Source organism: Megalops cyprinoides, chromosome 18, assembly GCF_013368585.1.
Source record: "Megalops cyprinoides isolate fMegCyp1 chromosome 18, fMegCyp1.pri, whole genome shotgun sequence".
NCBI lineage: Eukaryota > Metazoa > Chordata > Actinopteri > Elopiformes > Megalopidae > Megalops > Megalops cyprinoides.
The window spans coordinates 16,753,501-16,779,455 of record NC_050600.1 but is presented as its reverse complement, the minus strand read 5'-3'; the positions used below and the strand labels follow the sequence as shown (position 1 = coordinate 16,779,455).

The following is a 25,955-nucleotide window of genomic DNA, read 5'->3' as shown; positions in this document are numbered from 1 at the left end:
AAGGAAACCTACCTAAAACATCAGCTGTACATCTCACTCTCCTGACGAGTTGATAAGACTAAGTAGACATGAGTCTCTCATTTTGCTGGATCAAACCTGCAGTATGTGGAGCTCCTCTGCTTTCTGATTATAGCCTCTGCTGTGAAATGCATCTGATTTATCACAGCCTGCACATACAGTGTAGTATAGGTTAATCATGAACTGCAATGGTATTTACAGAAAGGCATATACAGGAACATGAAAGTATGTAGCACAGTGTTAACTGGGCATATTGCTCTGCCGCTGTCCTGGTCCACAACTTGTGCATTCTGGACCATATTAGCATACACTGGATTTCCCTGATGTGTCCTGAACTGGGCTAGTGTGTAGCAGACTGTACTGATGTAAATTTAGCTACTTTAGTGACCACTGGAGTGCAATAGTGCGTTATTAATTGCATAGTGTGTATGAGGTGGACTGGTGTGCACTGAAACTGTTCAGTCACTGCTCCCCGAGTAGTGCAAACACAGCATCCTCTGCTCAAATGGCCAGTCCCAAAGGAATCGTTCAAGCTTCAAATCTTCAAAGGTCCGCATTATAAAACAGTCATGTGTCTAGGTACCACTGGATGAAAATTGAGTGCTATGGTCTGACAGGCTAACATGGCGAAAAGCATAAAACATTCTAAAAGAGGAATCTAATCTTAATGGGTATACAGGAAACAGGCACTTTAAATAGTAATATCTCTAAAGTAATATTTCTAGTATTAATATTATTAATATACAGCAGGGCTGGCCTCACTCAGTTAAAGGATTATGCAATCAAAGACACACTCATGGCTTGACCAGCTGTTCTTGCATTACAAACAGTTTATGAGACATTTTATTCATATTATTTGTTTACGCATTGGTATATTGAGGAAACCAAAGTAAGAAACTTACACAAGGGTACAAGTCTATTGTGTATCAGCAATCCCTGCTTCACGATCTATGAAAGTACATGACACATCGACATTTAAGGCCATCCCTGTTCACCTAGTATTCAATGTGCTGTTTTATGTTGATTGCGATGGCATACAATCAGTCCAAAATGAAAGAATGCGAAAAAATCAATTCAGTTACAACAGAGGTGGAAATCGTTAACCTGATTGTCGGTTTTGGCATAATTGTAGATCTGCACAGAGGTTGTGGTTCATTTAAGGTTATGTTTATGATAAAATGTTAGTCTGTCACTATAATCCAAAAGTAGCATACCGCTTGACATGCATAAGCACAAGCAGTGTTGCCTTGATTCGTTTTCCCCTCCCTGCTGTAATACGTGTCACCACCCAGGCACTATATATTAACTCTTTACGGTCCAGTAAGTGTACTGAGTTGAGGAAAAAAGTAGGCAGCTGAACTCAGTCTGCCGGATCGCACAACCAAACCAAGCTCAGGAAATTCTTTAAAGGTCATGCAAATTTTGAACGAGTAATAATCACTGTGCAAAACAACTATTTCGCATTTTGCTGTACATTTTCAACGCAATGAGAAACAGTTAAAACGGATTGGCTTTTATAAACGTGCCGTTTACCACTGAGGTGCACTTGTGATTTGCGTGGGTGTGTCCCGTGATGACAGAACGTCGGGACAGAGGTGTCCTTTAAGAATATTTTACAAGGAGGTGTGTTTATGAGTGTTCGGAAACGTTGAAGAGACTGAATCCCGACGGAAAACAGCCACACGATTCAAGGAAACCTGATATACCCCGAGACCGCTGAGAGGAGAGAGCATTCACCACGGGACCGGGTGAAATTTAGATGCTTTACGTAATCTTTCTCTAGACCCTATTTTATTTTTTAATACGTTGTAATCTCAGGGAAACAGCATGGCTCATGTAGGGAATGGAGCTGGAAATATCGACGTCGATGTGGAGGTACGTGAAGCTAAAAAGGGAGCAAACTGAAATATGATGCCGGTGTGATGATGTGTATTTTACGTGTTTGTAAATGTTTCCAAGTTCATCGTCTTATTTGTAATCGCGGTAACGCTGTAACTATCATACACTGATGAGCGATCACATCTGTCAAATTCGAATTCTCTTAAAATAGGCAATGATACATTTTCCAGCACGCTGACCTCCTTGTCCAGGCTTTCCCGAGACGCTGCGTAAGCTCCAACATAACACTCCGGAAGTTCGTGAATGAACGTCATGTTACACGTTACCCTAAATTGTTTAGCTTTTTTTTTTTACAAACAATAGTAGGTTTGCGTCTCTCCATCCAACGTAAACTGATTTGCTTTTTGAAGCTGATAGCAAAATTAAAACTGCACGCTCACCAAGAGTAGCCTACCGTGACTGAAAGGACAGCACTGAGTTCTTTCTGTGCAATGAGCTGGTATTGCGTTCACAATACACTGTCCCTTACTCGTTATCATCTGAGTTATTTTCGTGGACTGTTTCCACGTTTTCTGCATGTTACAGATAACCAACAAAACCCTGATAGATAAGTATTGACTTTTGATGGTGATATTGGCGGTTGTGTTGATAGCGTATCGATGTGATGGCAGTGGCAACGGTGGTTGAGTTTTCCGTTTTGTTTAGACATTATAGTTTCATTGCTGTCATTATTACACTTTCGATAAGGGCTGGACGTATTTTTTGTGAAATGTGGCAGTTCCTCCCCCGCTTTTATTGTTAACGTGGTTCGTTCCGGTTGTGTGGTCGATTCACTTCACCCACAGAGTGCACAGACTTCGAGCTCGCCATGACCTTGTTACAAAGCCTTGCTGCATGAATGGTTCATTACAAAATCCAAAATGGCCAGTCAAGTCGATTTCTTTAAAAATATACAGACATTTGAAACGTACAGACATATAATTAAGTGCTGCTAAATTACATCCTGCCTGTACTCATTGCAATTTAATAAGACCTTGCAGTTATGTCACACCTGCACAAAAGTGCGCAGTGAGGTGGAAACCATTGTTCTATCAGGTCTTACATCATACACGTTGATCCTTGATTGACTTCCTGTTCACGTTGTCCTAAAGCAATCTAATTGCTCCTATTCAAAAGGCTTCGTGAGATTCATCCAATGCTCAACAAGTTAGGTAGGAGCTTGCCTACTTGATCTTCTCTTCTTTCAGCTGTTTCTTCCAGCGTGCTGATAATACAGACCTGTTGTTCCACAGTGCTGACTGTAACCTGAACACTCATGGCAGAATGACAAAGTGATTATTATAAGGACTGCATGGCATGATGCTTGAGCATCCTGCCCCCTGCCCCAGGGTACTTTGGACTTTAGATTGTAGGATGTGGGTGTACTGACATGCTCTTGGACTGGCCACATTCTAAATGCCACCTGAAGGACATACCTCTCCCAGGTATTAGTGTCCTTAGTCTACTGTTACTATGTTGCTGTTCTGTAATGGTTAGTTATGCATGTGAATACCAGATCTTTCAACAGTTCAATAGCTCCACAGCACAGGCAACCAAACTGCTGTAAGGGATTCCTAGAGCTTGATAAGTCACATTTTCAGATATTTAAAATTTATTTTGAGATTGTAGGAGAATTTCCAGTAATGCTGAGGTTATTTCCATTCCACGCCTGACCTTGGGTGACAGAGAAGTGAAAATGTGTCAACCCACATGCCTACATATATAACCTTGTTTTTCCAGAATGTGTCTTTTTGCGGATTACTGAGCTTTTTCTGGACTTTGCAGTACATAAGTGCTTTTGAGGGATGTGGAATCCTCTGTCAAACAGACTATTTGTTGGCAGCGGTATCATAGCATTATCACCTTATTAATCTTGTACTGAGCACAGAATGCAGTGCCCAATAGATGCTTATCTCAGGAGAGATTTGCATGCTGTAGAAGAAGAATGAGACTGAGGGAAAAGAACAGAACCCGTGTTCACTTCTTTTATTAGATTTTATTGTGACTGGGGTTCTCTGACTGCAAGTTTGGAGTATTTACATAAGTGTTTGTCATCTTGTCCAACCTGGAAAGTGGATAGACTTTGAAATGCAAAACAATAACCACAGCAGTGACCTGCGTAGCACTTGAAATAACACATTGGGTCTAAGCTGTTCTGTGTTGACAGATCCATTACGGGGGAGTGGAGGGTCCTGTTACCGGTTTATCCAATGTCCTTTGGTGTCGTTTTCATTCCAGGTGCAGAGATGGTGTTTAATTTCACAAAGGCGACCTGAGCGGCTAACATGAGCGCGATTACTCTTTACTACAGTTTGTGATCGCAGCGGGAAGGAGTAGAAAGCCATGACATAATCTCCCCCTTGCATATGTTTGTAGTGCAGACATCAGCAGACCATCTCCCCAGCATGCGTCTGATGGCATGACTGTGAGTGCCTGACATGGCATGACAGTAAATGGTTAATCCACTTAACTTAATGCTGTACAAAGTCAAATTGCCTGGAATCTGTGCCTTGGAAGCACAGGACTCCACTGTCACAGAAAATAGCAAGGAGCATGTCTTTCATCTCTTTGCATCAGCGCAGAAATGTCACAGACAAAGCGCTGTCCGTTTCCACAGGCTTGAATAGTGATGCAAGCGATAAATTCCATGTACCCGTAAGGGGTTAATGACACAACAGACTGATCTCTGAATGTTGGGATTTATCTGACCCCTTTCCCCCAAAAATGGGAATATCACCCTACACTGCTGTTCCATAACAGCTCATGTAAGTCATAGATGTTCATTGTGAATGATCCAGTTGTGAGACAGAATGGCAATGGACCTGTTCCTGCCTGTGTTCCTGTGTGCTGGGCCTCACTGCTGAGTGTGAGCGGCACTAAAGTCTCGCCCTGAAGTCTTCATTGCTAGACATTCTTTGCAGCAATTTACTGAGTGTTAGTTCAGGGTGGGGCGGAGGAAAGTTGCATTGTATTATTACAAAGTGCAGAGTGAGTGACCACAAATGGCTACATTTTACACTTCTGGTGTCTTTTTTTGCGTTCCGCAGATTCTTGGAATGGGTAGTCATACTTGACATTCAAACTGAGAAGTTCTTCTCTGCTATGGCAGCTGCCATCTGTCTTGGGAAACTCACAGGCTTGTGTTTTCCTAAAACGTGTCTACACTTTAAATGGGCTTATTATTAATAATAAAAATACTACTACCACTAATAATAATAATAATAATTAGAAGAAAAAGAAGAAGAGTAAGAATATTGTTGTTTGCAGAGTAAGGTGTGCAGCTATATTTTTTAGATGTTTTGCTTCATACATCAGGATATGCCCTCAAGCAGTTAAGGTTAAGAACCTCTCTCTGGGGTATACTGTCAGTGCCCCACTCATCTCATTAAAGGCCTATTCGCTACAACATATTGCTGCTGTGATGTTTTACCTGTGTTGTAAATCTAATCCAGCGCGTTTTACAGCATTTGTTATCAGCTGAGCCTCTTCCATTGGTGAGGTCTTTTGTGTCTGTAAGGATCTGCCTGAAGGGAAATGGTTGAAATGTACAGGATTGCATCACAGTAGCACACCTTTACAACATGGTTGTCTTCTGGTTAGTAACATATGTGTGTGTTCGGTTAAGCTTTGGTATTTTACAAATGGTGTAATGTCTGTAAGAATCCATATACTTTAGTGTAGACAGTGACAGATAATGACATAGCATTGTGTGTGCTTAAATGAGAGGAATGTTTTGGTTTCAGCTGTGCATGGAAGGCCTCCATGCTTCCTAATGTAACCTCATTGTGATCTTGTCGATGCACTGTGGCGCTATGAAATAAGAGATGCAATGGGGTGTGAAGTACACAGTCACCAATTACATCATACATCTGAGAGCATTCATATTTAGCGTAGGGGAGGTGCAGTGCAGGCGGTTGGTCTGTAGTTCTTTCGGCTCTTTGTTGGGACTACTTACTCTATAATCCAGATGATGCTTAATGATAAAAACTTTCCTTGGCATTTTAGGTTACATTTTAATTGAGCTGGATCATGTGGCCTTCCTGCTCCCATTAATGAAGGCTACAAAACGTTTAATAGCACTTGACATTTGCATAACCTTTATGATCCCCGGTGCTTGTGAAAATGAGCATCACAAGTATTGACTGGCAGCACCGCCTGTTATGTCATAAGTGCCATTCATTTGCCATAGGCTGTTCTGAGCATTTCTGATTGCTTTTGTCAGGTGATCTGACAGCTTTACGTGGGCATTATGAATGGGTACATAGTGCATTACAGCAGTGTACATCTTGCAAGTTCCCAGTAAACAATCGATATTAATCGCACCTAGAATTAGCAGGTTCACAGCTACAGTAAGCATTCTGCTGCCGTACACATTAAGCAGTGGATTTTCTGTGTTTGTGTATATTTTTATTCCATTAATGTGGGGAATTGCTAGAGCTGTCCAGTTTCCAAGGCCCACGTGCCGCTTGCTTTGATTATCTGAAGGTAGGCAGCCTGGCTGGGAGCTGGCCCTGTTTTGCTGGGACTTTTTGGCATCGATCGTGCACTGGAGGCAGGAGATGGCATGACGCGCTCATGGCAGGAGGTGGCATAACACCTCTTCAGCTGAGATAGAGACATCTCTCAGCCTAACAGCGGGCCTACTTACCCTGTGCTATGCCAGGAGCCATGCTCCTGATAATGGAGAGAGTAGTACAGAGTGCAGGTTTGAGGAGAGACCAGGCAAAATGATGGCTGCTGGTGATTGTTGATGAGTAGACTAATTGCACAGTAATGCATTTGGTTCTAGTGGTTTTTTGTAAGTAGTTATCTTTGATGTACACTGCAATGCAAAACCAAATTTGTCAGTGTATTTTTTTTTTTTTTGATCAGTGAGTGGAGTCACAGTTTTGACTGAATCCTGTAGAACCATTTGCAAAGGGGTTAAAAGAAGCCTGCTGGGAATAAGGCAAATTGCCGTGACTAATGTTATTTCAGATTTTCCATTTGAAGAAATATATTTTACATGGTTCATATGTGTCCTGTACATTTGCTTGTAGGTAAAACATTAACAATGTAGCCAGTCCACACAGTGCCTCACTGTAAGTAGGAAATTAAAAGATTTGGCTGAAACCCTTCTGCAGATTTAGTAATCCAGTCATGCTGTTTGTCTCAGGTCGCAACTTGTATGGCCACACTGTGTTGGGCACTTCACCTTAACACTCACACTATAGCGAATATATTCATAGGGGGGGAAAGGAATCAATCCAAAAATGTGTATCTCATCAAACATACTAATCTGAATTGTTTAGAAATTTTTCAACTTTGACTGTTAGCTTTTACTTTTGACTTGAATCAGGTACCAAGAAACCAAATTACATTGCAACTGTAATATACTGGAGTTCAACTAAATGTTAAGTTGTTATATTAGTGAGCCGGCTCTGTTTGAATACTCAGCCTGAATCGTCTGAGTAATCCCATTAAAGAGGGCTCTGTGCTATATTAAATGTGTATTAACGTCTGGGATTTTTTTTTTTAAAGCTACACAGTTGTTCTGTTCATTAGAGGCAGTGCTGTGGCTGTGATAAGTCTGGTGGTAAAAGCTGACATTTTAAAGGGCACACCCACAAACGTCAATACCCTGACCGTGGCAGCATTGATTTTGATATGAAAAGCCACTCTTAAGGCTGGCTTAGAGGTTGTATACCACAGATCAGTGTTATATAAATCTAAACTTCCTGTATAGGGCCTATAATTAGCGCTCAGTCCAATTTCAGGAGTGCAGGTCTTGAATACTTCTTTCTTTTACAAAGGCCTCCTCCTGGTGTGACACATTAATACTACACGGCTCATCATTATTGCAGTCATTTTTGTCAGGTTGTGAGACTGTTCCGTGTCTTAGGCATTTTTATTTATAGATATCACAATCCAACAATGTGGTCAGTGGCCTTTAACTGTGTTGGGGTTTTTCTAAAGTGAATTCTTACAGTTCCTATGTTTGGCGCGTGGGGACTTTCCTTCACAGACACCATGTTAAAAAATGACCTGAGCTCTGAAATGAAAGTCATAGCTCATCCCAAATGTCCCCTCATGGAAGAGCGACAAATTAAGGATCCTCAGCGAGGAGCGGAAGACTGTGAAGTCGGTGCCAACCTTTGTTTATTCAGCTCAAGTGAGCAGATGGATGCACTTAGCGAAGGGAGGACATTCTGAGGGCGTCGAGCGCAACGTTTCATCGAGCCCATCGCGGCGACTGGCATGCGCGCCTGTTAGCGCCATGCTAATTAGCGTCCCAGCCCGTACAATATTCGGGCCTTGATTTATTTAGTGCTCCGGAGTAGTGTCAGCTGATGAAAGGCCATCTGTGTCCTCTTGTAGTGCTTGTAAGAGCAGCGCGCGGGCCACGCTCGGGATCGTGTGCGTGCGCCTGTAACGTGTCACGGGAAAGTCAATATTGGCACACTCTACATCAGCTTCCCACTTGCGCTTGACATGCCGCAATCAATGTGGAGAGGGGGAACAGCGCGTCAGAGCCTGTCAGGAGTGCTGAGAAACAGCCACCTGAAAATCCCCAGGCCACCTCTGCACAGAGCAGACCGCTCCGCATACACGCTCTGTCACACAGCACACGCTGCCTTATCTGAGATGGGGGTTCAGCCTGGGTTGTTTAGCGTTCAGGACTCTGAGGGAGATGTGCAGTACTATTACTGATACTGGTGCTGGTGGAGAGCAGGGCTTCACCAACCTAGAAATGGGTGGCTCTGTTTGCAGTGACTCACTGTCTTGAACCAACAATGGTGTTTTGGAGAGGAAAATCTGTTTAAAGGTTTACACAAGTCAATGAAAAGACATGGTAGTTCTGCCCATTATGGTGTTTGTGAAACCTCCTTCTTCCCTCACTAGTAACTTTGAACATTACTGCCACTGCCATTACTGCCAAACATAGGAGTGACCCTCAGTAATGGAGAAAATCTAAGTAATGAAACCTATTGAGCTAGAATTTAGATGTTAATGGAGCTAGATAACCATTTTGTTTTTTGACCATAATCTTTTTCCACTTAGACATTGTTTTCCTACATTGTTCAGTTTCTACATAGAGAGTGGTTTATAGTGTAGATACTGTTCTGTTCAGTGCTGTACCAACCTCATAATCATAATTCTCTTGCAGTTTAGTGTTTTATTCAGTTTCATTTTCTGTTTTTGCAGAAAAAGTCCCTTTCAATCTCCTTTGCTGAAACTGACTGGTGGCAGAAGCTGGTGTGTCTGTGTGTGAGTGAGAGAGAGAAAGAGAGCGAGTAAATGCATGCATGCATATGTGCAAGCATGTGTTTGTGTGCTTGTATCTGTGGTGATGGTGTGGCCATCTCACAGTTGTCAAGCTGTCTGCTCCGCGCTCCTGTAACGGCAACCCTCAAATCGTCACTCTTTCTCTGTACAATGTGGGTGTTTCCTGTGAAAACCAACTTTCAAACCCTCATTTTGTCTGCAGCAGCGGGAGCTGTCATTGAAATGGGGAACTGTTCGCTCGAAGCACAGTTCATGCCTGATTCAGTGCGAATTTGCTTTAACAACGCAGTCCCTTGGTTGACGTTACATCATAACGTTGCGTGCAGGGCCACAGAAATGTTATTGCTATTTCGAACCCATTTGTTTTTCGGCCTGAACGCAGGTGGTGTTTGATCGATAGGAGGTGAAGCCGTGCCTGTCATCAACCTGCTGTCCATTGTGTGAAAGCAGCAGGAGCAGTGAAGTGTGGTTCTCCACACAAGCCCACAGCCCGCTCCTTCCGTTCTAACCAGCTATGTCTGTGTTTGTGTTGCAGGACTGTTTCGAAGATGCCTTTGACAGGATTCCTGTGTAAGTGTCCCTCTCTGAAAGTGCTTACAACGATTTGCACATGACCTCCTCCTCTGTTCGGTGGCCACACTAACAGTAACGTTGACCCACTCCACTTTTTTTTCTACTGGCTGGATCGGAATTGGTAGAGAAGTTGTGAAGTAGCTAACCAGTTGTGAGTTTCACAAATGATCGCTTTTCTTGTGATTTAGTCTGGAAATTTGTCATCACTCCCCTTTCAGGCTGATCTCACGTTCAGTAAAATTTCCATGTGTTTTTTTTCATCAGAAAAATGTAGATGTTGCGATTTTGCTCGCTGTGTTGAGTCCTGAGTTGTGATTGGCTTTGTATAGTATTTCTGAGCCTTGTAGCAAAGACTGGGACAACTCAATTATTTATGACAGGTTGGCTGCTTGAGCTTCCTATGCAAGCCTCAGCCTTCTCATAGATGAATGGCACTGTCTTACTTCTTTGCTCTTTTGCCATTATCCAGCAGTCCTATTGGAGAACAAATGATCAGACGTGGCCTTTTAATGTCATTCAAACGAATCTTATATTTTATACCACTTCATTTTATATTCTGGACCACAACTGTGGCCAAAAACACACAATTGTTTTCCCTAGAGTCCTTTTCAAGTTCCCTGGATCACTGTCTTCACTGGCTTTCAGTGGAATCATTTGAGCCGAATAAGTACACACCATATTGTCACTGGCCATAAGTGTGACTGCGCAGGCCTTAAGGATACACAAATCTCTGCACTGGCCTTATGAATAAATAAATCACTATGCTGGTCCTTTGTGTACACGAATGACTATGCTGGATTTATGTATGCATGAATCAGTACACTGCCCTCATGTAGTTACAAACCACTTCATACCTCTTAAAGACAAAGTGCTAGAAAATAAGGCTTTGCTCTGACAGTGATCCCAGTGAAAGAAAAACCCTTTGTGAGCTTCTGGTTTCTGTCTAAAGTTTCTCCTTCTGCTGACACTGGTCCGCAGTAGGTCATCGTGTCCCTAACGTTGCTTATCAGACAGACGACATGCACTCTGGCAAGCGAGACTAGCTTTTCCCAAACATGTTCCTGGGAACCCACGTGTACACTGACTCCTTTCCCTCTGAAATCTTAATTAGATTTACTTGAGCTGCTAATTGAATATTTGACATCATGCAACCAGTCAGCTCTTTTTTTCCAACCGAAGGATACAAGTAAAGGTGTGTCTGTAAGTTGTTTGCGTTCATCAGAGCACATTTCATGGTATGTGCAGGCATTCATCTTCATTTATTGAGAAATTAATTGTTAAATGAGAACTAAAAGTAGTTGAGTCTCTAATTCATCATAATTGAGACCACTGTACTTTGTTCGAGAGGCAGATATGAACAAAAACAAGTTTATTTGGAAGTTTATTGTGTAATAATACGAATACACCTAATAATTCAGTAAAACCCACTTAGTTGAGAGTGGATACCAGCATACACTGCAGCTTCCTCAGACCAGAGTTGGGAAACTGTGGATAAGTTTTGATACCCTGAAAGGTATAGATCTGATAGGTTTGATTGTTCTGTCTTAGCTGAGCAGCTAAGTGAGATGCAGGACATGGGTGCAGCTGGGAGAGTATCCAAACCGTGTCATGCCTAAACACACAACATAAAGATTACATTTACTCCTCTTAATCAATTCATCAGAAGCCTATTAATGATCACAATGATGAAAAGACCATAGGCCAAAAAAATACCTGACATTGAAAAGACAAGTACAAAGCAATGTATAATTAAGACCTAAATGTGTTTTGCTCTGATTGTTCAAGAACATGTTTATTTGGTTTCCTTTTTTCAATTCTTTCAGTACTCTCAGGGACAACCACACACACGGTGCTGGGTCGGAAATGAAACAAAAACATGCAGCACTCTTGAGTTGTTTTCTTAAGGGGAAAGATTGTAAAATGTCGCGATCAGGTTAGCTAGTGGCCTAAAATTATGTATTCACAGTAGCCAGGTGTTTGTCTGCATAACTTGATGAGGTGTGGGGAAGTAGGCACTTGCGAGTGCGAACATGAGTGGATATCTAGGTCAGCACAGCGATGGCCAAATGGAGCAAATTGTAGAGAACCTACCTCTGTTTGATGATTAACTTGCACCTTTTGATTGTTCTGCGTGATTAAAAAGCATGCCTGTTTAGAATTAGAATCAACATTAGCAGGTGATTTTCATTTTTTACGGCATATAATGTGGTTTTCTTGTCTGTGTGCCCCCGACATGAGAATTTGCGCATTTTACATTAAAATTGTATTTTATCTGTACCAAGGAGCAGTTTATTATAATATTATAAGAGATTTTTAGTAGAAATCTCCAATCTGTCTATGACATTCAAAATGTAATTTAATTTACCCATGGCCTTATTATAATTATTTATAATTGTATTTAATGTTAAGTTCCATAAGGTAATGCAACCACGGTAAACACAGCTAAGTAAAGTAACACATTACTGAAACTGGCAAACTTGCTGATAGTGAGAAGCAAGTTCCAGATACTGTGATCAGTTAAAAGACGATATCTCTGTGTCCCCCATCACCATCCTTCATTGAGTCAGACCGTGACTATCCAAAGCAGTTTCATACTGTAACATTTCACCATGTGCTTCAGAGAACTCTGTGCAAGATTTCTAAAGTTTCTCTGAGTCTTGAAGATCCAGATTTTAGGTATCATCAACATATCAGTTTTCCTTATGTTATTTGCTCACATCCAAAGGGAAAAAAATGCCTCATGTCTGGATACCACAGAAAATTCTATTTGTAAATGTATTTGTTTCCTTCTCAGCCACACACTTTGTAGAAATCCCCACTATGTAGTATAGGCTAATCTTCTTCACTGTGGTGTGAATGTCGTACTCAGGTGAATGTGAATAGGTCAGCACGTCCAGGCTTAACGTGCGCATTACGGAACAGTCCACACTCATAGTTCCCTTGAAAGATAAGAATCACTTACTGATGTGCCGGGTTGTTATCAGCCATGTTTCAGGCCCCATTTGTTGAGAATGAAAACATGCCATGTGCTCTCACGCTGTCACACACCTCAGTGAAAGCTGCTCTAATGTAGGGGCTTCTGCTTGTACCAGCAGCCAGCTGAGGAGCAGCACTGGGTGGATCCCCGTGTGTAAGGAGGTGGTCATTAAAGCTGATGGCTGATGATGCACTAAGAGCAGTAGGTGTTATGAATTACCCAGAACCCACCACTCCTAATCATTTCTGACCATTAACCATCTAATGCCTGTGTATACAGACAGAGAGAGAAGAGAAAGATAGAAAGAAAGAAAGAGGGAAGTGACAGGGAGAAGAGAAGAGAAGAGATGGAGAACTTGCTGTAATTTCAGCACTGGTGTCCTGGTTTCTTCTCTTCTCTGCTGTGCATTATTCATGTGCTGGAGAGATCATCACTTACAGCAGGGAGCAGCTGCTGCAGGTTTGTCCTTCAGACGGCTGGAGCTTGTGTAGGGGAGCCAACAGTGTCGTGTGTGTGTCTGTGTGTGTGTGTGTGTCTGTGTGTGTGAGATGGGAAGGGGGAGAGGCTCCCTGCAGCAGCACAGGCCCCTCCCTGTGGCTCTGTCCTGCAGGGCAGCTGCTGGTCACCGTGGCGACGCCAGGAGCTGCAAGGGGACTGATTGTTTTGAGTAGGGGCCAATGTGGTGTTTCTCCACGCATACAAACCTTCACGGTTATCTGTGCCCAGTCGATGAAATAGAGGCTAAATGAGAGCTTCCTCCCTTCCCTTTCTCTCTCTCTCTCTCCCTCCCTCTCTCCCCTCTCCTGTATTTCTCTTTCCTTTCTGCCCCCCCTCCCCTTCTCCATCCCAGCCTCCTGTCTTCTCTCGCTGTCACAGTTCTGTCATCAAAACCAATACCAGTTCTCTCCATGCATCCCCCTCCCCTCTCCCTCGTGCTCTCATGGGGCACCATCATAAAAAAGACTGATTAAAAATCTGTAGGAGCCGTGAGAGGTGTGTTAGACTCAGCCCAGGATAGCCATAACAACAGGCAGTTCTGTCTCTTCACTGTCAGACTGTAAGTAGATACTCTTTTTAAAATTTCTGCGAAAGGTAGTCTGAGTCAGGATTAAAAAGAGAGAGTTTTTGTACGTTAATCTGATGTCTCTCCATCAAAATGTGCCGAGTGCCGAAAGTGCTTGTAATTCTCGCTCTGCTTAATTGGATAGATTCTGTCCTGCCTCGATACCAGAAATGGGTTCATCTGCTTGTCGTGTATGTTTGTAAAGCTAAAACTTGTCGGCGCGTTTTTATCTAAACGGTGTGTAGATCTGAGCATGTGCTTACCGTACATGGGAGTGTGCGTGTGGCCTCTCTCCCCTCCCCCTGTGGGGATCCCAGCTGAGGCATGTGAAACGGGAAGGTGTTGTGAGGGGGAGAGTGCACGGTTTGTGCTGCGTTGTTGCGCGCGGCCGCCGAGCGGGCATGTTGCGAGAGCATCGTAGCGGCAGTGGTGTCGCACGCTGCAGATGACTGCGCGGCGCCGTTGCTGCCCGAAACGCTGCAGCATCCTCTCGCTTTTTTTCCCTCCTCCGCCAGCTATTTTTAGCACAGAGAGAGAGAGGCTGGGGGGAAGGATTCTGCGCTCTGTGTGCGCGCATCTGTGTGTGCGCGCGCGCGTGCGTGTGCACGCATTTCTTGCGTGTACAAGTGTATTTGTGTGCGTGTGTGCTCGCAGGTATGTGTGCCTTTGTGTGTGCATGTCTGTGTGTGACGCAGGTGTATGGGTCTTTGTGTGCTCGTGTGTGTGAGGAAGTGTTTTGGTTGGCTTCACGTGCATAGGGGTTGCATTGTCTCTGGTCAGAATGCTTAGGTTTTGTGGTGGAGTTGCGTGTCGGTGGTGGCAACAGTAAGATTTGCAGCTGTCTTCCCATTTGAAAAGTGCCTGCGGCTCTGTGCAGCACACGTACCAATGAATGTACATGATTGTTACAGATGGCAGAAAAGTATTGGTTTATCAATGGCTGGACGTGATTGAAGTGGTCAGCGAGTGAAATCAATGAATTGATTTCCCAGGGGCGTGACTCCTGTGTTGTAGGTCACTGGTGTCAGGTGGTAAAGGGGTCATGCTTTATAACTGTGTTAATGGTGAGCCACACTGTGCTGTTCATTATAGTTTCAGTTACGTAAGATGCTTAATGCAATAGGTTGCAAAACCATTACCCTATCACGGTGGTTATAAATTCTTGTATTTGCTGGTGTCAAACATGTTGTAGATCTTTTAAATAGATCTTTTAAATGTAATTTTTTGTTCACTGTGCTATTGGACTAATGGTGTGGGCGCTTTCAGTGATTGATCCCAAAGGTCACCAATTAGGTGCCACTGGGACAGGTGTTGTCAGGGGTGTTCCACGCCTCTTCAAAATACCATATTTACTGTAGCGGAGTCATTAGGCACGGAGGGTGGCTTTGTGAACACCTGCGTTCTATTTACTCTGTTTGGACAACTGTAGAGGGTTCGTATGTCAGCCTATATTGGTGTGACTTGTGCTTGGTGTGTCTCAATAAACTCTTGGGTTTCCCTGGGTATCATTTTAAAAGACATATTTTCTTTTTTCCAGATCTTGAGCTCAGCTTCAGCTAGTTGTACATGTTGAATTATAATTGTGAGGTAGACTGCTGATAGCATACTCAGGGTGGTCTTCAATTAAAATGGTAATCTCAAGTTGAAAATCCATGTTTATAGAATGATAACAGTCTGGCAGTACCATCTGTCATTCAGGGTCTCATAACTCCTAAAGGGAAAGTCATTGCAGTTTGAGTAGAAATGTAAGACTTTTTTTAAACAATCTCTGACACTTTCATGATGCACATTTGATGTACGCTTCCTGTTAGCACTAATCAGGGGACATATTTTCTGCATGACAACAGCAAGCTTTTCTTTAACATTTGTGTGGTATCAGGTGACGGTGAGCCTATAAGCTCATTTAACACTGAGCCTCATATATCACCTAAACCTGAACACAACAGCACAGCCACTACAGGAAATGAGTTTATCTGTGATTGTCTCACCGTGTCTCTCTTCTGTGTGTCAGTGCGGCCAAGATGGATCTGAAGACCTCCATAGAGGAGTGCTCCATGGCGCTCAACCTCGTCCTGAACAACAAGTTCTCCGAGGCCCTGGATCTCCTCAAGCCATGGTACTGTATGTGGCACTGTGTAGTGACACGGCCTTAAACCATGACCGACTTCCTTAGCTTGTAAACAATCTGTGTCGTCATCATTCATCCCTTGCTACTGGAGTTAATTTAGCGTTAGCAATACCAACAGATTCATTGGTCTTCAGCTGATTGGCAGAGACAACATGAATGGCAGCTGCCTGTTAAATGTGAAGCGTAGCGGGTTTTCAATTATTCAGTGATTTCAATGAGTTATTGCCTCTTACCCACCTATGCAGACATATTGTTTAATTTCCCTCTCTCTTCTTCATTGGAACTGTATACACCATTGTACACACACTGTATGTACCCCCATTTTTCACCACTTGAAAGTGCATTTTTTATGTTTAAAAGTCTATACTACAATTACAATCTAGGGTTACACCATCTAAAAAGATACACTGAGTGTAGATTCAGTAACTGTATCAACTAAGCAAGTATTGTTTCCTGATGGCATCAAAAGAAATGTGGTGAAACATCAGCCTGATATCACTTCAAAGGTCTTTTGTAAATGAATGTTAGGTAGGGTACAGCATCAGAATGAATAGGCTACAGGTTTGTTTTCAAGCTCTCTTTTCATCAGAATGCTAATACAGACAGGATGACAGGATGATAAGGAATATATTATTCCCAGGATGTGCACAGCTGCACACCAGCCCAGCTGTCTGTCATGGGAGGCATTGTTTTGCTGATAAGTAGTACAAAGCTGGCAGTAGACAAACAAGCTCCAAACTGTATACTGTAAACTGTATGCTCAACACACATGTTACTTACATGGTGCTGACAGGGATCCAGTCTTTACAAGGGCAGCATCAAAGGCATTCTCCAGCTTGCATGTTAAGTCTGTAAGAGATATCCAGCATTGTCCAATGCAGTGTAATGGACCATACTTCCCATGACTGCTATGTGACTGCTGTGCACATACAGGGCTGCTACTGACTGTTAGGTGATAAGCTACAGCATATATGACTTTGTGTGGTACACCACAGTATATCTGATCGCTGTATGGTATGCCATGGTATATCTGATCGCTGTATGACAGACCATAGTTCTATTTACCGCTCTGTGATAGACCACAGTGTTTTGGACCATCTGTGTGCCCGTTTGTAGGGCGAAGGACAGCATGTACCATGCTTTGGGGTACAGCAGCATCCTGGTCATGCAGGCGGCCATGACCTTTGAGCACAAGGACATCCAGACGGCCATGGCTACAATAAAGGAGGCTCTACAGACCTGCCAAAGGTACCCCTGTCAGAATTCTCTCCCTGTTAGCTAGAGACATGAACAGCATGCGCTCAGACTGAGCTCAAACGGAACCGAGTAATGTTCTTGTTTATGGCTGAAAGTCTACTCTCACATATTCTCAGAGGCAGCGTCCAGCACATACTCACATTAAAACAAAGTTCCTGCTACCAGACAGCAGTCTATTAACACAGCATGCATAAATAGATTTTTAGTGGAATTAACTCAGTTCTAATTCCTGGCCCAGTTTCTGTCTAAGAGGTTTATGTGTGGCTTCCTCAATCCACAGAGCAATAATTTTTTGTCATTTTTACATGTGACAGAATGGGCATTAATTGTTACATTCACAAAAAACAGAGCCATGCAATATTCTGTGATAGAAATGTGTTCTGTCACCATTTATTTGTATTGCGCATAAACATATTTACATGAGAGAATATTTTATCCTGTCCTCCCTGGCCGAGTAGGTTCAGAAAAAGGAACACTGTGGTAGAGTCCATATCCAGCCTGGTGTCCAAACAAGCTGCTGATAACCTGAAAGAAGGTGAGTGGGGCTACGTCTGTGGGTGTGGTCACACATACAGTATATGGGTCTCTGATGTGGAATGAAAGGTGAGGAGGCTACCTGTGTGGGTGTGGTCACATGTACATAGGTCTGTTAAGTAAAATGGGAGTGTGAGGAACTACTTCTGTGGGTGTGGGCACACGTATATGGGTCTGTTATGTGGAAAGGGGGTGATAGAGGCTACTTCTGTGCATTTAGTCACACATATATAGATCTGTTATGTGGAATGGAAGGTAAGAAGGACTCCCTCTGTGGGTGTGGACACATTTTTGTATTGTACATGGGTCTGATATGTGGATTGAAAGGTAAGAGAGGTTGCCTCTGTGGGTGTGAGCGGTTGTATACGAGTGATGTGGAATGGGAGTGAGTGAGCATGTTGTCCTTGTGTCTTCAGAGGAGATGCATGCAGAGATCTGCTATGCAGAGTGCCTGCTACAGAAGGCGTCCCTCACCTTTGTGCAGGTAAGTCAGTTATGTACATACTGTAACTTTTAACCTCTCTTGAGCAATTATTAAGTCCTTTTGGAAGTGCAGAAGATCCATAAGTGCACTTATTTTTTCTATGATCTCTGAACTAATTATCTTTCTTCTGTCCTCTTCACACAGGATGAAAACATGATTAGCTTCATCAAAGGAGGGATCAAAATCCGAACAAGTTACCAGATCTACAAGTGAGAAACTGCTTATTATGACATTACTCTTTATCATGGAGCAGCTCAGAATTCATATTTGCGGAGATTGGCTAATTGAACATCAGTCAATCCACCAGTTTTACTTAGTATTGATCTTGCAATGAAACGTTTGGTTGAAAATGTGAACTCATTTGTACATTTGATGACTTCTATTAGCTCAATCTTTAAATAGTAAAGGTTGGCTCAGACACTTTGTCTTACATTAGTTTCGTGGGTCTTTAAATGGTCAATTTCATGTTTTTTGACCTCCAGAAAATGCCCACAAGCCTGCAGCTCTTCTGTGTTACAGTTTTTTGCATTGAATACTACCCGACTTCTTTTGAAAAACAGCTGTCTGTAAAAATCGTCTCATTGCTGTGGTAGCAGTGTTCTTTTCCTTTTCTTTTCAAGCCCATAATTTTCTGCTCCAGTTTTAGTCTCTACTTTGCTGCTTCTGCCCATTTCCAATGGTAATTCTTATTCCTCTTTTGAGACCCATGAGTCAGATGACATTATAACTGGTGCGTGCAGTTTTATGAACAGTAATATAATTTTTTTCATTTTTTCCAAGTATTTTCATTTTTCAGCCATTTCAACTCTGTATACTCTTGTATCCTAATTCCTTTCATTTTCATGCTTTTAGTTGTTTATGTTAATTTGCATGCCTCCTTGTATTAACAGCAGAAACCTCTCTACCATGGTGTAAGTTCTGTGTGTCTTCCTTTTGCCTCCTCTGCCAGAGAATGCCAGCACACACTAAACATGACCCAGGACCTGGCGGGCAATAACGATTCGTTCAGACAGTTTGAGGGTGGAGTCAAGCTGGGAATTGGATCCTTCAATCTGGTAATACTGGCATCAAGCGTGTGTTTTCGCAAACCAAAGCCATGAAGCAAATGAAATGGAAAATATTGGAAACCAGTGACTTTGGCTTGAGAAGATGTAACGGCATCTGTCACTGATGTTCGTCCCTGGTTAATGCTTGGCTGTTTTCCTGTGCGCTCGGCCGGTTGTACGATTTCATCTCGAGCGTCACGGGAGCGGCGTGCGCTCAATCTGACTGTGAGAGACGCGCTGGTCCGTATCCAAAGCGTTTCTGCCTCTCCTTCCAGATGCTGTCTCTTCTGCCTGGCAGGATCCTGCGCCTGCTCGAGTTCATTGGCTTTTCAGGGAACAGAGTGAGTGAAACTTCCGTCTGCAGTGCATCACCCAGCATGCCTCTCTTCCTCCCCCATCCCAAACAAAACCTCCACGTGCTCTTCTCTTTATAACATACATCATTATTGCCTTAAACAAAGAAACGACTCAGTGATTGAATATTGCTATTCAATCACTATTTTAAGGGATTTCTTAAATCATTTTCATCTCTGGACATCTTAAATAATTGAAAGGTTTGAACTGCTGTGATTTCAGAATATCTCAGCTGATCTCTGTATAGGGTTATTTCCCAGCTGATCTCTGTATAGGGTTATTTCCCAGTCTCTTCCATGGTTGCAAAATGCCTTCTTTCACATGGTCTAAGGAGGGCAGAGGGAAGGGCTAGACAGGCTAGCAATCAGTTGGTCCACCATTACATCAAGAAGCTGGCCTCCCTGAATATGAGGCCTGTTCAAGCACAGAGATCAGATAGACCTGCAGGGGCCTGGAAGGGGGCACACAGAGGAGATTTGTGAACGCTGTCAGCGTTTCACTGCCCTGCTTTCTGTCTGCAGGAATTCGGGCTGTCCCAGCTGAGAGAGGGAGCCGCCAGTCACAGCCTCCGCGCCATCCTCAGTGCGCTGACCCTGCTCCTCTACCACACCTACGTCACACTCATACTGGGTAAGACGCACCACATGCTCCTACTAGGGAATACTCATTTTGATGGCTCCAGCCAGCCACTCCACCGGTGTCATTTCTGCTCAGGAGCCCCCCCTTGTGGCAGAATTATTCGTCAATGTTTTGTATGAACCGAGCTATATTAGTTACGGCGGATTGAGCTGTTAAATTGAACACTGTGATGGGTTTGACCTCTCGTGACAGTTAATCACTGTCCTTTGTATAAACACATTTGACCTCGCTGTCTCAATGAATACTTTAATTGTGTGGTAAAATTCCATTAACGGAGAATTCATTGAACAGTCTTTTAATCGCAATAAAGTTGAATACTAGTCTGCACTACTAAGGTGGATTTTGGAGTGCAGTACTATAAAATACTCACTTGTTCTGTGTACATCAGTTTCATGTAGAATTTGACTTTGGATATTCAAGGACTAATTATTTGTTTTAAGGTAATATTTATTGCAACAGGGTATAATAATGTAATTGTATGCCTTGATATGATTTTCATAATTGCAGTGGTCCCTTTATCGTTTTAGCTCAGTTGTATCCCTGGAAGCTTGATAGTAGAAATGTGTTTTCGGGACATTGTACATGAGCAGTGTGTTCTCCTACTGTAGGCACTGGAGAGGGAAACCTGGTGGAAGCTGAGGCACTGTTGGAGCCCTACCTGGTCAAATTCCCCAAAGTTAGTATGTTGTCCACAATGCTGTCCACACTGTCATTGTTAATGGACTGCACCATGTTCCACTGTGTTTTAATGTGATCTCTTCATCCCTAACTTATAATGTTTTTTTTTTGTTTTTTTAGGGGTCCATTATTTTATTTTATGCAGCGAGAATTGCTGTGCTTAAAGGAAACTTTGAGAAGGTGGGTTTTGTCTTTTGAGCCAGGAGATTTGTCCAAGAAAAAACCTGAAGCTGGTGCATTGGAGTCGGTGTGGCTCAGAGTAATGCAGGTGAGGTAACTGGCGGTTTCTGTGCAGGCGCAGGTGAAGTTCCAGGAGTGCATCGCTGCGCAGCAGGAGTGGAAGCAGATCCATCACCTGTGTTACTGGGAGCTCATGTGGTCCCACTCCTTCCAGCAAGAGTGGCTGGAGGCCTACCGCTACGCGGACCTCCTCTGTAAAGAGAGCAGGTGGTCTAAGGTACAGTCTACCGTCCAAATACCAGTGTGCATGCATCTCTACCAAACGTTCACAACAGTTCCAAGATATCCCACTCAAATTCCACACCTAAAAGTGACAAAATGTCTGTCATTGCCACTGAACAACACCAGAACTTCTCAGCAACTTTAGTAGTGACTGGAGCTCCTTAGTGGAACCAAAAAGGCAAAGTGTGTGGTCTGTCTCCCTAGTCTGCGCAAGTGCACATTTTGTGACGCAGCATGGATGTCTCTTCAATGTTATGTTAGGAAAGTTAATAAGTCATCAAATGCATATTTTTTTCCCCAATGTTTATGTCTCACATGCACAATCAGGTTTCCATAGGTCTGCGTTGATATATACAGCTGACACATACCATTAATTGTAAAGTCATATTGAAAGAGATGAATATAAGAAGTAATTGCAATATAACAATAAACATTTCAGTAAATGTTATTTAAAGGCAAACAGTTGGTTGTAAAGCCTGTGTTTTATGCACAACTGACCAGCCACTTGGCAGCAGTGAGAGATTTACAGGGGTGCTGCTCAATACTAACCCTGTGTAAAAACCTCACCCTTAAACAATTTAGTGGTCGACAAGATAACCCTGAGGACCCACTGTGTTTATTCTCTTATTCACCTTGTGACATATTTGCAGAATTGTGTTTTTCCTCATTGTGACTATTTTTGTGTTTTCAGTTTGAGCTTCTGTCCTGTGTAAACAGCTTACCATGTGCTTTTCATAATTGATCTGTCTCTCTGCGCAGGCTATTTATGTGTATCAGAAAGCAGCAATTCTTAGCATGCTCCCTGAGGAGGATGTGAAGAAAACCGGGGAAAATATTGTGGAGTTATTCAGGTGAGTGAAGTGCACTCTACTCCCACCTCTGACGCTAGTGGCCCCGGTGGTCATTATTCAGCAGTGAAGCAAGATACATGTTTGTCAGATATTTGAGAGGAGAGAGAACTCTGGTGACCATAACCAGGGCTTTGGCCCCTCCCGTCTCCCTCCACAGCACTTAATAACCGCATCTAGAGTAACAAATGTAACCTGGCAGGGATGTTTTCTGAAGATGGCATATCTTGTCACCGTAAGCATTGCAGTTTAGGAATGTCATTTACTTATCTGGTCATAGTTTCTGGTGCGTGTTAAAATGCTTGTACAGGTAGTTGAAAGGAAATGGCTGTTCTGGGGGGCTGTGACTACCTGAAATAGTGATTTGGAACGTACTGAGTGTGCTGATGGGGTCACTGCAGGCAAGTGGAGGGTCTGAAGCAGAGGCTTGCAGGCAAGTCCATCCCGACTGAGAAGTTTGCCGTGAGGAAATCCCGGCGGTACTCCTCACCCACCCCAGTAAAGCTGGTGGTCCCAGCACTGGTGAGCGGCTCCCTTTCCACATTCTGTGTCATGATATCACCACAGATTCACATATTACCCTGTATCCCAAATGCACTAACTGGAAGACAACAATGAATTCTGGCACAGTGAGTTCTGAAGAAGACTATCCAGAATGAAATGTTCTAACACAAGGACAAGGTGTCCAGGGACAACGTAGTCACTATAATTTATTTGTAAAGCAGATACACTTTTCCAGAGAGATGTAAGAGGCAACCATGGCAAGACACATTACAGACACATAAGTGCCTAGCAATGATCTGTAAGAGTAACATTATATCAGATTTAATTCTTGGTTGTAATGATGAGGTGCTGGGTATTTGGCACAGGACTGTTGACAGGGCTTGAATCTCAGAAGGCTCAGAGGGGCTGACTGTGACTTTGTGTGCGTGTGAATGTCTGTCCCCTTGCCCTGACAGGAGATGATGTATGTGTGGAATGGATTCACCATCGTTGGCAAGAGAGTGGATTTGACGGAAGGGCTGCTGATCACCATTGAGAAGGCAGAGCAACAGCTGAGTAACGACCCCAGTGAGTGACAAGAGAGGCGGGATCAGTCGCTATAACGCAGAGGGCAGCATAGGTGCCATATAACACACAGCATGTACACCATATTACACAGAGCATGGCATGCATTACATATATCACAGAGTGTGGCATATGCGCCATCATGTCGTTATATCACTGATATGGAAAAGTCTGTCCTGTCTGTGTCTATCCTGGTAATCGGGGGTCCCCTTTGTTTGTGTGTCTAGATCCCACTGAGTACCACCCAGATGACCAGTGCCTTGTACAGATGTTGAAGGGACTCTGCCTGAAGCATCTGGGCCGGCTTCTTCAAGCAGAGCTGTGCTTCACACAAGTGCTCTCCAGGTACCCAGCACTAACCTGAGAAAACGCACCACTAACAGGAGCGCATTGTAATCAGTTAGCAATTATAGCATTATATCTAAGTAATCATTTCAACCTTCACTGATTGTAGTTAATTTTTAGTGCATGTGTGCAAATTACAGCAAAATGACTAGTGTTTTAAGTAAGACACATTAAAAATATTTGAAATCTTTGCAAAATTGTAAAAATCATTCAAAACTTGCACTGTCAGCTGTAAGTGTTTGCATGTGTGTCTTTTCAGTGAGAGGAGAATAAGATATGATCACTACCTAGTGCCGTTCACCCTCTACGAACTGGGTCTTCTGTACAAACAGCAAGGCGACTATCCCAAGGCAACAAGGTTCATAGAGAATGCAAAGTAAGTTCCTACATTTGTGTTCTCAGGACAGACATCAGACTGTGGCTGTAATATATGGTTAGTCAGTGTTTAACTTGTGTTTAATAATTAACAATTACAAAACAGTTGTGTCCATTGTATCTTTTCTGTGGATCTTATCAGTTTCATCAGGGATGCTAGGGGTTACAGTTTTAGGGAGCGATTTGGCCAGAGGAGGGACACTTTTCACACTGTGCTCAGAATAGAATTTAGAGCCAATAACGCAGCAGGAAATGTCGTACCTCTTTTCTTATGTATTGCTAAAGCTGACTTCACTTTGTGGACAGAAGTGTAATTTAATATAATTTCATCGAAATGTGGACTTTTGTACACGAAAAGAACAAAAGCCAAAAAATCTTTTTTTGTACGAAATGATCCTTTTGTGTATGTAAATTCTTAAGTTCACGTAACTACATTTCTCTGTTTTATTAAGACTTTGTGTAATAAAGCATTGGTGTTTCCCAAAAAATGTGTACTAGCGAGCATAGCATCATGTAGGTCATATGTGATGGGTGGGTCATGAGTTTTAGTTGGGTCACATTTCATGCATGTTGCATAGGAAATATTGCATGGCATGTTGCAAAGCGAATATGAGAGAATATGAACCTCCTTCATCTGCTTGCTTTACAGGCTGAATTACAAGGACTACTCCATGGAGTCCAGGTTACACTTCCGTATCCATGCTGCTCTCAGTAGCCTGAAGGGCTCCCCGGTCTCCACCCCTTAACCACCGTGCCATCTGCAGGTTTCCAAGGCAACCGAGAGGCCATTTCACCTCAGAACTTTTCTCAACTGTACCCTCCTGTGCTCTCCATTATTTCCTTTGAAGGTTGTTAATTTAGTTTTGCAAAAAAAAAAGAAAAAAAAAACTTCAGGAAGAAGAAAGATATTTATTGCTATTTTTTTGTCTCAGAATACAAGTTATAAAGTACGATAAGAGAGAAGCTGGCAAGAATAAGACAGGAAACCATAAATATAAAATACACTTTTGTTCATGCACACTGCTGACGTCTCATTCTAGTTTTGTGCCACAAAACCAAGAACCCCAGATTCAGCAGTTGTATTGTTTGGTAATAAAAAAACACTTGAGAATTCATACTGTAAGAGATTGGAACAGTTGAGGTGGAGGGTAAACAGGACCCATATGTTGACCCATAAGACATTACCCAAAAATATCTGTTGATGGGAAGCAATCCACTCTGATGCAAACAGTAAGTAATGTGTTTGCCTTTAATCATTACAGCAGCTCTACGCCTTGTACAGCGTAGCTTACACTTAATGACACACAATCTTTGAGCTGGAAATAAATGTACCCCCTGACACAGCTTCCTTTTAGTTTCAGTTGGTAGATCGAGTTGAAGATAACCTATTTTCGGCTCAACTGTCTTCTGCCAGTCCTGTGCCTGTCTCCTCTGGCAGGAAGCTAAGGGTCTACACATTTGACCTCTGGAGCTGCTGAAATGCAGCAAAGATGGAGGTAGCACTACTTACCACACTCTCCTCTGTTCTTAAAGAGCCCAAGGTCAAGTTAACAAGCTGTAGACCTAACTGTGGCAACCTCAAAATCATTTTGGTTCGTTTTTGGGAAGGGGAACCCCTTGGGTTTGTGTGTCCCTGTTTAAAACCTGGCCCACCACAAAGTGTTCAGGCGTGAGAGAAGAGCAGTAAAATGCAGGCAGGGGATCTCCTGCTCTCTGAAACCAAAGAGCGAAGTGCTTGGAAAGATTGTCAGCTCAGCCTTCTTCCTGTTGTGACGAGCACAGGCGGCTCAGGAAAGAAAACCGCGACAGAAGGGGCATTGCCGGTATTTGCACATTTGACCGTTTTTCAATCATGTTTAGCACATTGTATATTCGTGTTTCATAGTGGAACGCTTCTTCGCATTACTCCACCAAGGGAGTGGTCCTCAGTCCTTGGAAGCTGAGACATTGGTCAGTTTACAC

The 25,955-nt window shown here is 43.0% G+C and overlaps 1 protein-coding gene across 2 annotated transcripts; it reads left to right on the top strand.

Moving 5' to 3' along the window:
- The first annotated feature begins 1,551 nt into the window (after positions 1 to 1,551).
- Positions 1,552 to 24,849, top strand: LOC118793159 (tetratricopeptide repeat protein 39B). Of its 2 annotated transcripts, XM_036551195.1 has the most exons (19): positions 1,552 to 1,893; positions 9,698 to 9,732; positions 15,787 to 15,891; positions 17,020 to 17,151; positions 17,619 to 17,695; positions 18,111 to 18,178; positions 18,323 to 18,387; positions 19,128 to 19,233; positions 19,500 to 19,565; positions 20,100 to 20,208; positions 20,826 to 20,893; positions 21,016 to 21,075; positions 21,191 to 21,352; positions 22,117 to 22,208; positions 22,607 to 22,727; positions 23,165 to 23,276; positions 23,501 to 23,618; positions 23,878 to 23,994; positions 24,643 to 24,849. In XM_036551195.1, exons 1-19 carry the CDS (start codon positions 1,846 to 1,848, stop codon positions 24,737 to 24,739), a joined length of 1,758 nt encoding a protein of 585 aa, XP_036407088.1. In that variant the 5' UTR covers positions 1,552 to 1,845; the 3' UTR covers positions 24,740 to 24,849. The 2 variants fall into 2 exon arrangements, with proteins under 2 accessions (XP_036407088.1, XP_036407089.1); XM_036551196.1 differs by lacking the exons at positions 1,552 to 1,893; positions 9,698 to 9,732 and adding an exon at positions 13,475 to 13,769.
- Positions 24,850 to 25,955: the final 1,106 nt, after the last annotated feature.

Coding starts and splice junctions, on each gene's coding strand:
- LOC118793159 (XM_036551195.1), top strand. CDS start 1,846: ATGGCTCATGTAGGGAATGGAGCTGGAAATATCGACGTCGATGTGGAG. Junction 17,152..17,618: donor GCTCTACAGACCTGCCAAAG/GTACCCCTGTCA, acceptor CTGGCCGAGTAG/GTTCAGAAAAAGGAACACTG. Junction 21,353..22,116: donor AAGAGAGCAGGTGGTCTAAG/GTACAGTCTACC, acceptor CTCTCTGCGCAG/GCTATTTATGTGTATCAGAA.